The sequence below is a fragment of the Heteronotia binoei genome, chromosome 1 (assembly GCF_032191835.1).
Source record: "Heteronotia binoei isolate CCM8104 ecotype False Entrance Well chromosome 1, APGP_CSIRO_Hbin_v1, whole genome shotgun sequence".
In the NCBI taxonomy this organism is placed as follows: domain Eukaryota; kingdom Metazoa; phylum Chordata; class Lepidosauria; order Squamata; family Gekkonidae; genus Heteronotia; species Heteronotia binoei.
This window is the reverse complement of record NC_083223.1, coordinates 227,584,793-227,599,649: the sequence shown is the minus strand read 5'-3', so window position 1 is coordinate 227,599,649 and position 14,857 is coordinate 227,584,793. Positions and strand designations below refer to the sequence as shown.

The window sequence follows — 14,857 nt, the reverse complement described above, 5'->3', positions numbered from 1 at the left end:
AATGCTGAGGATGTAACTCTCAGGCCACAATACTGTTGCATCTAGAAACCATTTGCATGGCTTATATAAGTCAGACCAGATATGTGCGCACAAGCACCTATGCATGTCATTCAAATAAACCAGCTGCTCAAATACTTAAAGCATCACTTATCCAGACAGAAAGTTCCCTAGTTCAGCACTTGCAGACTAAATGCGACAAAGCAAGCTTCTGGAAGAGAGGAAAGAATTGCCCAGTTACAGATACGGGTAATGACTTAACATGGAGGTGGAATGGCCTGTATTAGTTTCACAAGCACTCCCCAGCATGTGGATCAGGCAAGATTAGCCTGGGAGAAAACTGCAAGCACATGTGGGTCTTGATGCACATCTCTCCTCTTCAAAACCATAATGCAGATGTGCCCTCAGATGGCCCTCAAGAAACATTCATATTCTACAGAGAATCTATAATTTCCTTTTGAATGTAAACCAGTGTATGATATCCAAAACTGAATCAATCTTTGTCTCCATACATAATGCGCTCTTTGCAAATTCTGCTCTACCAGATGTTTTGCTTTTCACTCCCTCCTCCCACTTTACCAGCTGTATCGCCGTCAAGCTCAGAGCAGAGATGACAAAGGATTTTGGGAATTAACAGCATAATATGAATGTAGACTTGCACAAATCTGCCATTTTTTAAATGCAGTACCTTAGGTGGCCTTGATTTTTATGTGCACTGAGATCAAATAAATGACATAAATGTATATTCTAAAACGTGATATTTTTGTGGTTTGGGGCAATTTAAGATTGTCTTTGCCCTTTAAAGCAGGAGTTAAAATTAATCTTGGAGTGAGGTAATTTTTCAAATGTACTGCCCTTTAACATAAAATCCACCCCCACCCTGCCAAAGCCAAAACCTTAAGTCATATTATCCCAAACTCAGATTTAAATGTTGGGGACTAAAATCCTTGAGAAACAGACATGCCCAGGAGCAATTTTTGCTCAAAATCACATCTGCTGTTAAGATGAAAATACAAAGATTCTCTCGAGGCAGAACAATTTAACTTGGCAGTATATTTATTCTGTATTCATAATACACATTGACATGGTTGATACAGCAAAATAAACCCTTGAACATAGGACTATCTGTTATGGTAACAACAGAAGTAATTCAATATGAAGTAGTCAGTAAAGGGACATCTTATGAATGAGTGGTGGTAAACCTTCTTAGAAATGTGTAAAGAAGGTTAGCGCAGCTAAGATTTCCACAGAAAGTGTGAATGGGAATAATTTTAGAACCCCAAGATGTCCACAGGATAATTCCAAAAAGCTGTGGGGCCACTTCAGACATCCAACAGCCCAATACAAAATACAGGCAGCAGGACATGTTTTACAGTTTTGGGAGAATACATATACAGAACCTGTGTGGCAATAAAGCCTGTCCAGATATTCAAAGTGCACGAATGTGTCTATGCACAATCGTTACCGTCAAAGAGGAGAAAAAATAGCATTGTGGCAATCAAGCATATTGCTCATGTGCTGCCATGGCAGATGGGCATGGTACTTTTTGAAGCCCGGCCCCACAACGTATAAGTTATTTTCTGGCCCATCAATGACTAAACTGGCCTTCAAGTGCACAGCTTTATCTAATTTGCTACTTTGTTAGCTTCACCATAGCAGCCTTCATTTGAAATAGTGGATACATCATAAGTACTATCCCAACTCCTATCATGTAAAAGATCTTTCTAAAAAATAATGTTCATCATTTTAGTTTCCCGTTACATCTTGCCATCCACTTCTGTGAGCAGCTACTGAGGACTTGTAACAACAACCACCACCCCCTGATAAATCACCTCTCTTCACCACAGTTTTATATAAATGTCTTCTTTGGCCAACTTTCTGCATTTGATTTCAAGGGACTATGACTGCACATGTTTTAATTGCTTATTCCAATTAATGTGAATTTTGCATGAACTGCCTTTCTCAGACAATATTCTAAGCTAACCTAGAAGAGAAGACTATTAGTAATACATTTTACAATAACTGCACAGCTCACATGGCTGATAACATTGATAGCTCTGACTTTTTTTACACTTAACAGAAAGGAATGGATGGGTTGGAATGGTGACCTCAAAGGCAGAAAAGACATTACCATAGTGATGCCAGATTTGTTTATGCAAACATCCACTCAAATATACAAAACCTTGGAAGTTTGTACACAGAAATTAAAAGCAATTACAAAGTGTATAGTAAAAAGTTATGGTTAATTCCTATGCAAGTTACCCATGGAGTGCACATTTCCTGCCTGCTTTGTGGACCATACCAAGTTTGATTTGCTTTAGGCCAACTACCAAACCTAGTGTGGTCTCAGATCCATATACAACACCAAATTACAAGTGTCTAAGTCCACCACTACAGCCATGTGCAGTCAGGAGGCACGTGCCAACTGAACACTTCCAGCATCTGTGTCACTGTGCAGCAGCGAAATCTGAACGACAACCAGCTCACTGATACTATCGACTCTTATTCTTCTTGGAATTTCCCTAAAATAAAAGGAGAAAAAGTAACTGATTAGAATTGTACAGTATCCAAAATATAGCCTGATGCTGCCATGCTGAGCATTTAAAACAACAACGATGCTCTTCAGACAACCTCCCTGCCTCCCTCAAGATTGTCTGTATGGCAAATCTGTACTTTTTGTGTACTTTTTCCAGTTCTCTGAGTGAGAGCAGAGCTTCACTCACAGCATTTTGAAATGGCCTTATTCCAGAGGACATCTGGTGGATGGGTAAATTGTTTTGGCAGATTAGGCTACATTTTTAATTTGCTGGCCATTACAGCTCCTTGGGTCCTTGCAACCTATTGCTGCATTGTTAGCAATTCTGAATCTAGAGATAAGGCTGAATATAAACAAAAAGCATATGAAAACATGGATAACAAAGGGCCTGTTTCTTACTGAAGGGTGATTGAAGAAGTAGACTGATTCTTTTTTCAAAAAAGAAAAGCCCTGAAGAACATCATAGCGAAAATCTGAGCTATGTGAACTTTCAGTGCAGATAAGTCCCAAGCATTCAGTTGTCCCCATGTTTTTGATTAAAGGTTCATCACAAAACAGATACTATGGCAAAAATCCTTAGAGCTTTCGCAGTCTTAAGAAACCACAAATATGCTGTCCTAGTTAAAAACCAGAAGATAGAATGAAAAAAAGTCAGGGAAAGCCAGATTTCAGATGCAGCAGCAACTTCCAGGAAGGCAGCTGATTCATCCCTTCACTCAATTTATATCCAGTGTATACATTTAGCATTAGATGTTCTCAGCTTTTCCATTTGGCCAGTTCCCTTTTCTTCCTGAGATTTCTATCCTACATAGCTTTGGTCTACATAAGGTCGACAATCCCCAAAACAATCTTTTTGGTGGTCAAAGGAGCTTCAACTCCTTTTGCCAGCAGAAAGACTGGTTAAGTTCCATCCCCCAGTCTTCCATAGCGAACAATGAACTCTTTTTAAAAAAACTGACTTAGAAGTATTTTTTAAGAAATCAACATTATGTTTATTACTGTAAATACATTTTAAAGGGACTACTAAAAACCCCTTTAAGTTCTCCAAGAATTCCATGAATTAGCTTTAACAAGTGAAATGCACGAACAATGGGTAGAAGGGAATATTACAGAAAATCAGCCACTTTTCAGAAGAGCTATTTATTGTTGCTGTTATAAAGAATGCTGGATTAGGTGGACTGAAGCCTGATCCAGCAAGGCACTTATATTGGCAGACAGATTTTAATACAATCTTCAAAGTTCACTAAAGTGTATCAAATGTGCAACAGTGTATATTCAGGATCACCTAACAAAAGAGAATGCCTTAACTCTAAAGTGTAGAAAGCATTCTTTTTTATTTATTCCCTGCGAATTCAGAGAAAGGCAGTACATAAATGGAAATTATAAATAAATAATTTTGATTTCTAGACCAAATACCCCCAAAGTATTGGCACTCAGGGCGGTGTACAACATCTCATAAGTACATTCAGATAAAATTTAAAAGCAATGGACAATAAACCAATAACATATTAAAACAGTTCAAATTAATTTCAGATAGCACCCAGAATGAGCCAAATTAAATCCTCATTTCAGTGAGGAAGCAAAGAAGGAGCCAGACTAAAAATCATTGCTGCCCTTAACTGTAGGCCTGGTGCACATCTCTGCCTTACAAGCCCTGTCGAACTTCATTAGGTTCTGCAGGGCATGGATGTCATTTGGCAGAGAGTTCCACCAGGTCAGAGCCAGGACCAAAAACCCCTTGCTCTGCTTGAGGACAGCTGGACATTTTTCAGACCAGGGATCACTAGAAGGCTTTTCTCAGCTGAGCATATCACTTTTCAGGGAGTATGCCAAGAGAGCTGGTCCTGAAGGTACATTAATTCCAGACAGCTTAGGGCTTTGAAGGTTAACACCAAAACCTTGAACCTGATCCGGTGTTCAACCTGGAGCCAGTGCAGGTGGTGAAGCATTCTGGTCCAGTTACAACTTCTGGGTCAGTTTCAAGGGTAGCCCAGCGTAGAGCAAGTTACAGTAGTCTAGCCTGGAGGTAACTGTTGTGTGGATTAATGTAGCTAGGTCAGAGCGAGACAGTGGGGACCAAAGCGGCTTACATTTTATCCTCACAACACCCCTATGAGAGTGTGTGACTACAGCAAGTTTACATGGCAGAGCAGCAATTTAAATCTGGGTTCTCAGATCCTGGTCTGATATTCTAACCACTACATCACACTGGCTCTCTAACAGGTCCTTAAGCAAACAGACTCCTGTTTCAACAAAGAGCGCTTAATTTAAACTCCAAAAGCAGGGGAAGCAATAGGAGGATGGGAAACACAAAGGTGACAAGGTCTGATTACAAGTAAATGCAGTTGTTGTACTTAGGCTTTGGGGAAGGGGTGAAGTGAGTATTAAACGAGTTAAGGAAAGGCTCTTGGAGGGTGTGAGGACTGTCACAACACAGGTAGGATCTTGTATTTCATGGGGTTTCATCATTTTGTTTACAGTCTCACTCATTATTTGTTTGCCAAGAATCAAAGCTTCCATTTATTATCCCCATCAGTTTGTTATCAAGTTCTCTTTAGCTGGGACAGCTAGCCAAAAGGCCTTCACAACAGCCCCATGTGACAAGACCTGTAGCAGGGAATCTGTGCTGCTTTATTTCTAAAGGAACTGCATTATGATACAAAACAGTCGCATGGGCTTAGAACATCTGCCTTCTTCATTAAGCAGCCCACTTTCTGCCATCAGCCTAGTCTCCTGTTCCCAAGCTTCTGGGTACAGACTGTCTCGTCTTCCTTCTCTTTACCATTTGGGTATTGCTAAGCAGCAGCAATGAGTGACAGAGTCCTTATTCCACAGACAAACCCATCTCTGGAATATGTTATGCTGTTCACAGGCCAAACACTTCTTTTCCCCTTGCCTTCTCCTTTCCCCCACTTTATCTAAATCGTCATTTTGTAAATGAAGGAACCATGAAGCAGCCCAACCCTCAGTGAATTTCAGACTTAAAACCACACAGATGATCCTTGAAGAAGCCTATGACTCAGACTCTGATGCGAAAAATACACAGCACTTACATTTCACAGTTTCATTCCTTTAGAAACTCATTGGTTCAAAACTGAGCTGTTTTTTGTTTGATAAGTTTTTTCTGAGTTTGATATGCTTTCAGTCATGCAGTGATTTAACTCCAAGAAAATGGAAAAAGAAGAAATCACAAGACCAGACATACCACTTTGGACTTGTTACTCACCTTAACCCACGCTACACAACCAAAAAAGGGAAGCAATACTAGACAACCAAATCACAGTCCATGTCAGTTAGGCTACACACCTTACTTGCCAGCTTTAGTGTATCTATTTCTTCCCGTTGTTTGGATAAGGTTTCATTCATACTGCAGAGGTGGTCACTCATCATACTTAACTGATCTTCATAGCTTCTCTTGGTTGTCGTCAACTCATCCTGAAAGGCCAGAGAGACAGCGCTGCTCAGGTTTGCCCAGCACCATGAAATACTGAGATGTAACATCATGGTGGTACCACAAAATGCAAGACAGACAGAAGTGCAGCAAATATAATAATTCTCAGTTCAAAAGTTACTGAGTCTGAGTTCAAAAGTCAGTAAGTTTCAGTTCAAAAGAATAATAGGGGGCGTGGCGTCGCACGCATAGGGAATGGACGCCTGAAAACAGAGCTCCTTACTTACCCCTGCCAAATCCACTTAAGCAAGCGCCCAGCGTTGTTGTTTGTTTTCTTTTTTTCCTTTAATTAGTATGGGAACAGTAGATGGTCAAAAATCCAGATCAAAAAGAAACCCAAGGAACTCTGTTAAAGACTATTTTCCCAAAAAGCCTAAGGCTAAGGCCTCAGGAAAAGCAAGCAGCCCTGCAAGCAAGATGGCGTCGGGAGAAGGGGAAAACACAGCAGCAGACCTAGCTTCATTTCGTTCTGAGGTAATGGCGGCTTTTCAAAAACTGGAAAAAAATATGACTGACAAAATATCTGCCATGATCCAGCCCCTTTCTGCTCAGTTGGAGGGTTTCAAAACGTCCTTAGAGAAGGTGGCAGAGACTGCAGATTCTGCTTTTAACATGGCATGTGCTGTGCAGGAGGACACTCAGTATTTTTATAAAAGAGATGAATGGGCCACTGATAAAATTATTGCACTTGAGAACCAACTGAAAATGGGGAATGTTAAAATTCGCGGGCTCCCCGAGAACTCTGCCTCTCCCTCTGACCTAAAATCTCTTATAGCCTCCTGGCTATCAAAGGCATTGGGTTTTTCTGAATCTGATCTTTGTGCCCTGGAGGCTGCATATAGAATTGGCCCTTTGCGCACACAGAAAACTTCGTTGCCTAGGGACATTTTAGTCCGTTTCTCTTCTGCCTCAGTTAAATCCAAGCTGCTGCAAAAAGCCCGGGCTATAAATCCACTTCTGCTAGGAGATTACAACATCCAAATTCTACAGGATTTGTCTTCTGAAACCTTGCAAAGGCGGAAAATTTTGAAGCCAATTATTGAAATCCTGAACAGGGAAAACATCAGATATCGATGGGTTGCTTCGTACAAGCTGCAAGTTACTGTACAGGATCGGTCGTTTGTCGCTGGAGGCCTTGACTCAGGCCTAAGCATGCTGAGAGATTTGAATCTTCCTGTTCCCACCGGCCTTATAGAAGCAGTTTCACATGTTCACTCAATAACTTCAGACACTAGATGGCGTCGTGTGCCTATGAACCGTCCTGATCGGCCTGTTTCTCCTAGAAGCTAAACACTGGAACTGTTGCTATGCAGAAATCTTCCCTTTTTTGTGTGGATTCTTGACGTCCCCCCCTTTTTTTTTTCCTGACATATAAGCTTTGCCTACTGAACTGCTGACTTATAAGCTTTGCCTACGTGTAACTCTGTCACGGCTTAGAAATATGCTGATGATTGTTTCGTGCCTATGAAGCAATGTTTATATACGAAATTGGGAGGTCCCCCCCCCTTTTTTTTTTTTTTTTGGTTATTTATATCTTTTGAACACAATGTTATGAATGTGAGGGAGTTATTAATTCAATTCAACTCATTAAAGGAAATCTTCTTGGTTGATTGGGTATGCATGATTGGAAGAATGGGGTGACTTGGAATATATGGTTTGAGTAGGAGCTGGAATGGGGAGGCTGGGTGTTGAGTGAGGGAGTGGGAGAGAGGGAGGGAGAGAGAGTGAGTGAGGGGGGGTAGATCAGAGTGAGAAACTTGAATAGTATGATTAGGGTTTTATATCAATATATTTCTTTCTACTATGAGTTAATGAATTGTCAGGACCTTTTCCCTTCCTGTGTGAATTGTTGAATGGAAATGAATCTGTGAGACAGAGGGTGGGTAGGGAATGTATGTGTGTGTCAGTTTGTGCCTTATGCTACTATGAAGGTTTGGAAACTTGTTTCCCTCACCATCATATCTCCCTACATAGGCTTATAAGTGGCTGAAGGATAGTTGGTGGGGAGTGTTTGGGGAGACCAGTATTTAATAGCGTTCATAGTTCTGTTTAAAGTTTCATTGTATTTTTATCATAGTGTCTTAAGTCTTACAATAACTTTGTGATCGAGATCTGATGCTGTTACACATGGTATATTAGTTTGCCTGTAATTATCTTTAATTCACTAACCTGAGTTGGTAAAAGGCACAGGTTTTATTATATGTGGCTTTCTAGGCATTTTAGCCTTGACTCGATCAGCTTTGTTTGGCCTTTCATTATAAACTTTCTATACATTCGGCTCTGTTATTCTGTTTATAAATTTTATTTTTGCTGGGTTGATAGTGTTAAATATAAGCATTTTTGGCAGAGAGGGAGAATGGAGAACTTCAGTTTTTTTTAATTAGCTCCATTTGGTAGTTGTTGCTAGTTGTGTGGTGTCTTCAGTAACGAAGACTTCCGCTTCAAATTTATCCTTTTAAGTAAATAGTTGTTGTTTTCCCAAGTTTGGGTTAACAGAGTTGGAGGGTGAGTTAGTGGCTAGTGTCTGTTAATGCTAGACCACTGGTGTTGGTTATGGTTTTTTGTTTGTGTTACGAGCAGCATAACTGTATTGAATTATTATGGATTTAGTTGGAAGTTTTTTAAAGCCTTTGATCTGAAATCTGTCCTCATACCTTTGAAATTTGATCTACAGGATTCGCCTCTAGCTATCCTGGTGGCACCTGGGTTCAAAGCTATGAATTGCAATAATTTTGATAACCTTGGTTATTTCCTCTTTCAATTATGGCAGAGTGCCACTTGAAATTTCTATCTCTAAACTGTAATGGGCTAAATAATTTAATTAAGAAAAAACGGGTTGCCTCTGCCATCTCTCATCAGAAACCAGATATAGTTTTTTTGCAAGAAACTCACCTTAAGGGTAACCAGCCCAAGGTCTTCCAGTCAAAATTTTTTGCTCATCAATTTCAAGCTTACGGGTCCTCCAAAGCAAGAGGTGTGGCCATCTTAATAGGTAAATCAGTCCAATTCACTTTTGAAAATTCCTCAATTGACCCTAGGGGTCGGTATATTTTTATCAATGGGGTCTTTAATGGTAGCCCTTATACTCTGGCATCGGTGTATGCTCCAAATGATGGACAAATTGCATTTATTAAAGATACGTTGTCACAACTTCAAACTTTTCATAAAGGGCCCATTATTTTGGGAGGAGATCTCAACTATGTTGTCAATCCTTCTTTAGATAGATCTCAAAAAAGCCTGCTACCTCTATCTGCCAATAAATGGTCTCAATCAAAAGATTCGAATGGCCAAAATGATTTAGCTCAAATCTTTCAATCCTATAATCTGTCAGACATTTGGAGAAGCAGGCATCCAAAAGAAAGAGACTATACCTTCTTTTCTTCTCGTCATCAAACTTATTCCAGAATAGATTTTCTTTTAGTTTCGGATTCTATTTCTAACCTTTTTTTTAAAGTAGACATTGGCCCAATGATTTGGTCTGATCATGCATGGTTGGAAGGTTATATGTCAGGAATCACTGAAAGATCTTTTTCTTTTAATTGGAGATTGGATAGTAAACTACTGTCTATGAAATCGGTTACAGATTCCATTGAAAAAGACATTAAAGAATTTTTTCAATTCAATACTGAGTGTGGAGTACCTCAGCATATAGTTTGGGACTCGTTTAAAGCTGTAATTCGTGGCAGATTTTTGGCTATTGCCTCTTCGTATAAAAAAGAAAAAGACAAAATTAGATCAGATTTGGTTGCCAACATTACCAAATTGGAAGAGAAATTTAAAAAATTTGGTAGCAAAAAAACTTATTCAAAACTTCTTATAGAAAGGAAAAAATTAGAATCTTTTGACGTCTCCAAGATTCAAAAACAAATGGCTTATATAAAACAAAAATATTGGTTTCGAACTCCTCAATCCCTTAAACTCCTATCATGGAAGGTTAAAAAGAGAATATCCTCAATGGCTATTTCTTCCATTCGTTCTAAATCCGGTACCTTGAAACATTCCACTAAGGATATTGTAGGAGTTTTTAAAAAATACTATTCATCTCTATATTCCTCCCAGCATCCAGCATCAGACCTTATTTCATCTTTTTTAGACACTCACTCAGTTATTAAGCCTGTTTCTCCTGAGGTTAAATCCCTTTTGGACAAACCTTTTACTGCACTTGAAATACAGGAGACTATCAAGTCTATGAAATCCAATAAATCTCCAGGCCGAGATGGCTTTATACCAGAATTTTATAAATTTTTTAATACTTTGTTGGCTCCCATCTTGGCGGACGCCTGTAATCAGTTTGTACAGTCTGGTTCTTTTCCAGTTACTTGGTCACAGGCAAAAATCATTCTTCTTCCAAAGAAAGACAAAGACTTGCTAGACCCTAGTTCATACAGGCCGATATCACTCCTTAATTGCGATTACAAGATTTTTACAGCAGCCCTGGTGGCTAGGCTTAATACTTTTATAGGGAACTACATTCATCCTGACCAATCGGGCTTTATCCCACACCGTGAGTTAACGGACAATACTAGAATGGTCCTTGATGTTATTCAATACTGCCGGAAATTTAATATTGAGTCTTCCTTTATCTTGTCTATTGATTTTGAAAAAGCCTTTGATTCCGTTGAAGTTCCTTATCTTACAACCTTACTGCAGAAAATGAATTTTGGCCCGAATTTTCTGAAGATAATCCATTCTTTATATAAGTCGCCTTCTGCTATTCTTTCTATTAATAATTTGGATTCTGAAGAATTTAATCTTTTCAGAGGGACGAGGCAAGGTTGCCCCTTGTCTCCTCTGCTTTTTGCAATCGCAATTGAACCTCTTGCTAATGCTATCCGTAATACCAATATTATTGCTGGTATCCCTATTAGAAAGAAACAAATTAAGGTGTCTTTGTTTGCAGATGACCTAGTGCTTTTTGTTACAAAACCTAAGACTTCTTTACCAGCTGTCTTTGATTTATTATCTGTATTTTCTTCTATATCGGGTCTTCGAGTAAACCCATCTAAAACCATTCTTTATCCCATCACAATTTCAGATGCTCTCCAAGATTCCATCTACTCAAATTATCACTTCAAAAAAATGGATAGATATTGGACATATTTGGGGATCAATATACCTTTAAAATTGGGAGATATTTTTAAAGTCAATCATCATTTATTGATTAAGGACATTCTTACTATGCAAAAGAATAAAAATTCTTCACTCATTCCCTGGAATGAAAAAATTCAGATTATTAAATCTTTTATTTTTCCCAAATTTCTGTTTTTATTTCGAGCCATTCCTATTCTTATTCCTGAGGACTTATTTGTGGGTTGGCGTCGTTCGTTCTTAAGATACATTTGGAACAAGGGCTTATCTAGAATAGGGTATGCAACTCTTATTCGTTCTAAATCCTCAGGTGGTCTGGCTCTTCCGGATCTGCATAAATTTTATGAAGCTGCCATTTTAGGAGGCCTTGTCAGATACCATGATGCTGATTTAAATTCAGGCTGGAAGGTCCTAGAAGATACCTATCTAAATAACAAATCGTTTCAATCTACATTATGGGAATTTCCAAAGAAGAGACCTCCTAATATCTCCTCCAACCTTTTCCTTAAAGCCATTTTTCAGATTTGGGACAAACGCCGCCTCTTTTTAGCCCCTCCTATGTCTCCACTATCTCATTTTATGGATGTTTCTTGGTTTCAACCGGGGTTTTTTTACAAGTCTTTTCCAATTTGGAAAAAATATAATCTTTATAGGTTTGTGGATATTTTGTCCAATGGAAAAGTGCTCGACAAAAAATCTTTAGAAGAGAAAACTGGTGGGACAAAAATCCCATGGTTTGAATACTTGCAAATTAACAACTTGGTGACATCACTCTCAAAGAAATACAATTTCAATCGACCTCTTACTTTCTTTGAATCCTTGCTACAATCTCCTTTTTTAAAGCGGAAGGGACTGATTTCATTTATCTATAAGGGTTTGCTAGACATTGATGCTGTTGATTTGTTATCCTATCAAGAAATTTGGCAAAGGAATAGTTCAATTAATTTTCAGGAGGATGTTTGGCAACAAATCTGGTCATCTCCTTCGTTTGTTTCAAAATCATTGAATATACAATTACAAACTCAAAAAATTTTGTTCCGGTGGTATTTAACACCTCAGAGATTAAGCCATATGGCGATAAATCAATCCTCCAAATGTTGGAAAAATTGTGGAGAGGTGGGCACATTTATACACTGCTGGTGGTCTTGCCCGAGGGTGCAGTCGTTTTGGGCAGTAATTGTGGCAAAAATCAAGGATATCACGGGCTATAGTTTACCCTTAAGATTGGAACTCATTTTGCTTGACTGTTGGAAAGGTATTTCTATTACTTCTCTCAATAAATCCCTGATATCCCTTTTACTAGCTGCTGCTAAAATGGTGTTAGCCCAATTTTGGAAATCTCCCAATATTCCTCCAGTTAAAGCCTGGTATGCTAAAATCTGGGAGGTCTATGCTATGGACAAGATAGCAGATAGTTTATGCAATATAAATAATTCAGAAGGTAACGATTCTCTGATGTACAAGTGGCTTCCATTTCTTAAATTTTCTTTTAGTCCTGTAGATCAGATGCGTACATGTATTCCTGGTAGATATTATGACATTATTAATTTGATGTAATTAACATATGGACAGAGTACTTATTTTTTAATTCAGCTGCCAAGTATGTATGTATGTGTGAATGTATGTATGTGTTGTTTTGTTTGTATTTTGTGTATATATATATATTCTGTTTTCTACTGGTATGCTATGCTTATACACAAAGAATGATTGCAGATACAGTCATTGATTGCTTTATTTGTATGTTTACTAAATTCAATAAAAAAGTTTTTGGACAAAAAAAAAAAAAAAAAAGAATAATAATAATAATAAACTTTTATTTATACCCCGCCCAGGCAGGCTCAGGGCGGCTAACACGAGATGGTAAAACCATGATACAGATAAAAAATAAATAATATAATTACTTAATTAATAATTAAACAATTAACAATAAAACCAATAAAACAGTAAGACATCAAAATACAATCAGATGGCATATAGGATGGCTCGGTATTCCTGATCTTATCAGGAGTTCTAAAAAGCTAGCTGGAAGAGGGCAGTTTTGCAGGCCCTACGGAACTGGTTAAGATCCCGTAGGGCCCGCACCTCTTCCGGCAATTGATTCCACCATTGAGGAGCCTTTGTAGAGAACGCCTGTTCTCTGGTAGCTTTCAATTTAGTTTCTTTTGGTCCAGGGATTTCAAGCAGGTTTTTTGAGCTTGATCATAGTGCTCTCTGGGGAACATATGGAGAGAGGCGGTCCCTAAGGTAGGCAGGTCCTTGACCAAAAGAAATCCCCCCTTCCCAGAATGAGGACCTTTTTAGAGATGCAAATCGTAAACCAAAAATGCCATATTTTTGCAGCGAGGGTGGTGAATTGGTAGCATTTTGATAGCATGATGAGCTGCTATTAATTATGAAACAGTTATTGCCATCAATATAACTGCTTTGTGAGGATTTACATGAGTCAGTTGGTCATAATGAGCCCCCCAAAGTGGATCCCAACTATCCCAAAAGCTGAACCATCTTGCCTGTAATCTGGTGATGTTCTGTCTCGCTTGCCTCATCTCTTCTGCAGATGATTCTTTAAATTTCTCAGCTAGAGAAAGTCGTTTTGCCAGTGCTCGGCACTGTCAAATCAAAAACAAGAGAAACAAGCTTATTTTAAAATAAAAGTAAAAGTTAGTTTATTTTAGCTAGACTTTTATAAAGTCACTTGCAACACACAATGGGATTTACCACTCTTATCCATTCTCATAACAGTCCTTTGAGGTAAGTCTACTGCTGTTTCTGTTTAGATGTATAAGCTCAAGGATAAGAGATCAAGGCCACATAGCAAATTTAATGTCCAGCAGGGATGCGAACATCCTCATTTTCTTTCTGTTCTAAGTTCTCAATGCTTTCTACAGCTGCTTGTAAGTTTCATCACTGGCTTCAGTTAGCATATCTTCCTCAGCTGTATTTCCAAAACTGTCAGGTCAATTTCTCTGGGTAGAATTTTGCAGTCTCTACAAGTCTTGTCCCCACTGTCACCCATCATCAGATAGCCTGAGCAAAGTTAACCTTCATAGTCTAGTGTTCCATCTTTGGAATAGGTCACTGAATGACTCACTCACCTCTGCATGGAAATGCACTGACTTGCTGTCAGCCAGCTGCAACTGAGACGTGAGCTCCACTATCCTTGCCATATAGTGGTTCTTTATCAAATCTTCCCGGGTATCAGCTTCTGGAACCTGCAAAGAAAATGTATAGCAACACAAGCAAGAACATCAAAAAGAGATAGCCACCACAGACAAAGCAGGAAAAGTGCAGATGCAACGGAACGATATTGCTCTAGTCCATCAAGAAAGCTTATACTCTTAAAAGCGAAATACTGAAAGCGCAATCACAGATGATTCCTGTGAGAAGAAAAAATGGAAAAAGCCTAAAGAAGCTGAAGTGGCTCCATAAACAGCTCTCTAAAGACTCGAGAAATAAAAAAGACTCCTTTAGGAATTGGAAGGAGGGCCTTATAACCAAGGATGAATATAAACAAATCACCAGTGCTTGTAGAGAAAAAGTTAGGAAAGCTAAAGCTCAGTATGAGCTTAGGCTGGCCAAAGATGCTAAAAGCAACAAAAAAGGGTTCTTTTCTTATGTTCAGGGTAAGAAAAAGAGCAAGGACACTGCAGGCCCATTGCGAGGGCAGGAAAGTGAAATTGTAACAGGTAATGAAGAGAGGGCAGAACTGCTCAATTCCTACTTTTCCTCAGTCTTCTCTTCTGAGGGAAACGGTGCTCAACATGGCAAAAACAGAACACATAAGGAGG

General features: G+C 38.9%; 1 protein-coding gene across 1 annotated transcript in view; it reads right to left on the bottom strand.

The window, feature by feature from the left end:
- Positions 1-1,035: 1,035 nt before the first annotated feature.
- Positions 1,036-14,857, bottom strand: part of PPP1R21 (protein phosphatase 1 regulatory subunit 21) — a 63,736-nt gene continuing 49,914 nt past the window's right edge. Inside the window, exons 19-22 of the mRNA XM_060248914.1 lie at positions 14,165-14,281; positions 13,580-13,678; positions 5,840-5,968; positions 1,036-2,519 (exon numbers count right to left, since the gene is read on the bottom strand). Coding sequence (XP_060104897.1) covers positions 2,490-2,519; positions 5,840-5,968; positions 13,580-13,678; positions 14,165-14,281 — 375 coding nt within the window. The 3' untranslated portion in view covers positions 1,036-2,489. The remainder of the gene's footprint in view (positions 2,520-5,839; positions 5,969-13,579; positions 13,679-14,164; positions 14,282-14,857) is intronic.